This window comes from Notothenia coriiceps, unplaced genomic scaffold, assembly GCF_000735185.1.
Source record: "Notothenia coriiceps isolate Sejong01 unplaced genomic scaffold, NC01 NC01_scaffold00003579, whole genome shotgun sequence".
NCBI lineage: Eukaryota > Metazoa > Chordata > Actinopteri > Perciformes > Nototheniidae > Notothenia > Notothenia coriiceps.
The window spans coordinates 1,026-2,495 of record NW_011336280.1 but is presented as its reverse complement, the minus strand read 5'-3'; the positions used below and the strand labels follow the sequence as shown (position 1 = coordinate 2,495).

General features: G+C 41.6%; 1 protein-coding gene across 1 annotated transcript; it reads right to left on the bottom strand.

Moving 5' to 3' along the window:
- Window positions 1-648: 648 nt before the first annotated feature.
- On the bottom strand, window positions 649-1,147 carry LOC104941638 (transmembrane 9 superfamily member 4-like). Its single transcript, XM_010766770.1, has 3 exons — window positions 1,062-1,147; window positions 866-941; window positions 649-770 (listed from the first exon to the last, which is right to left on the bottom strand). Exons 1-3 carry the CDS (start codon window positions 1,133-1,135, stop codon window positions 669-671), a joined length of 252 nt encoding a protein of 83 aa, XP_010765072.1. The 5' UTR covers window positions 1,136-1,147; the 3' UTR covers window positions 649-668.
- Between the last annotated feature and the right edge of the window lie 323 nt (window positions 1,148-1,470).

Sequence of the window (1,470 nt, the reverse complement as noted above, 5' to 3'; positions counted from 1 at the left end):
AGAGAAAACACCAAAATGAAAAAATCTAATCCATCTCATTTACCGACGAACATTTCTACTAAAGACCAGGCAAAAAGTGGGGGGAAAATATTCTGCACCCCGTGCAACTGTGTGTTGGAGCCATAGACTGTATATTGGTTGGAGCATAAGAGAAAATCGACGGTGAGCATCAACCTCCAAAACGCTTTCGAGGGCTAAAAGAAACGAAGTGAGTAGCTTACAAGATTGAAGCTGGTCAGATAACGAACGAGTAAATGAAAACAGAATGAGGCGGAGAAGTGTGTGTGTGTGTGTGTGTGTGTGTGTGTGTGTGTGTGTGTGTGTGTGTGTGTGTGTGTGTGTGTGTGTGTGTGTGTGAGATTAAAATAGCCCAATTGCTTTTACAATAAATAAACATTGAATGTGTTTAATTGAATAGTAAAGGGGTTTAACGTTAGTGGCAGGGTGTGTGTGAGAGAGAATAAATAAGACAGCCCAATATTTAAAAAAATTGTTATTCTTTTTCCCCGCATATTTAGCATATTTCGCAACTTTCTGCATATTTCGCAACTTCCCGCAATTTCACCGCATAAAATCACATAAAAACCCCGCATGTTTAATCGCATAATCAAGGAATTCAGCCCGCATAATCAAGGATTTTTGCCCGCGTTTTTCTGGAGGGTCTATACTCATGACATGATACTCACTGCCCCAGAAGAGTGCTCCCCCCAGATGAAACAGTTGAGAACGAAGCAGATTCCAAAAACCACGGCGGGATACAGAGTTGCTGTCTGCAGGGAGACAAAACAAATACAACCTCAGCCTTTCTGTTCACACCTCATATTTACACATTAAAGGTTATATAGTTAGGTTACTATTGGCTTACACAAAAGGCTCCTTTCCTCCACCGATGGCCCTTCAGTGTGCGGTACAGTCTTCCAGCAAAGTAGCCCCCAAACACACTGCAGGAGGAACATCCAAAGCAGAGTCAATCAAATAAATACACTTTTTAAAAAACACACTAGCTTTCATTTTCTGGGATTTTTCTTTATGGGGATGGGAAAGATGAACATGGCCCTTACCCCATGAACATGAAGAGGAAGCAAGCAGTGGTCATCAGGGCTCCTCTACTGGAGGGGGACAGCATGCCCAACATGGCAACAACTATGACAAACACACAGAAACACATGGTGGTTACAACATGTCAAAGATTACACTGACTGTCATAATGTGTTACCCAAATTCATCTGAATATTTCAGTTTTTAGAGGTCAAAAAGTAACAGCTGGAGCTCTTTCTCATGTGGTTTTCTGGCAACTTTACCATGACGACAAGTCTCCAGGAAGATGGCCAGGAATAATGTTGAGTCTCACATTGTGTACTTCTGTATCTACACAATTGTTAAAATGCACTGAGTACCTGTATTGTGCTCTAATAGCACTTAAGAAAATTAAGCGGGAAACGCTACACACTTCTCACACTCAATGACCGC

Bases quoted from the DNA above. Each gene is read 5' to 3' on its own strand.
- LOC104941638 (XM_010766770.1), bottom strand. From the start codon at position 1,135: ATGTTGGGCATGCTGTCCCCCTCCAGTAGAGGAGCCCTGATGACCACT. The intron at 942-1,061 runs GTAAGGGCCATG...TTCCTCCTGCAG, and splicing joins TTCCTCTTCATGTTCATGGG to TGTGTTTGGGGGCTACTTTG. The intron at 771-865 runs GTAAGCCAATAG...GTCTCCCTGCAG, and splicing joins GGAGGAAAGGAGCCTTTTGT to ACAGCAACTCTGTATCCCGC.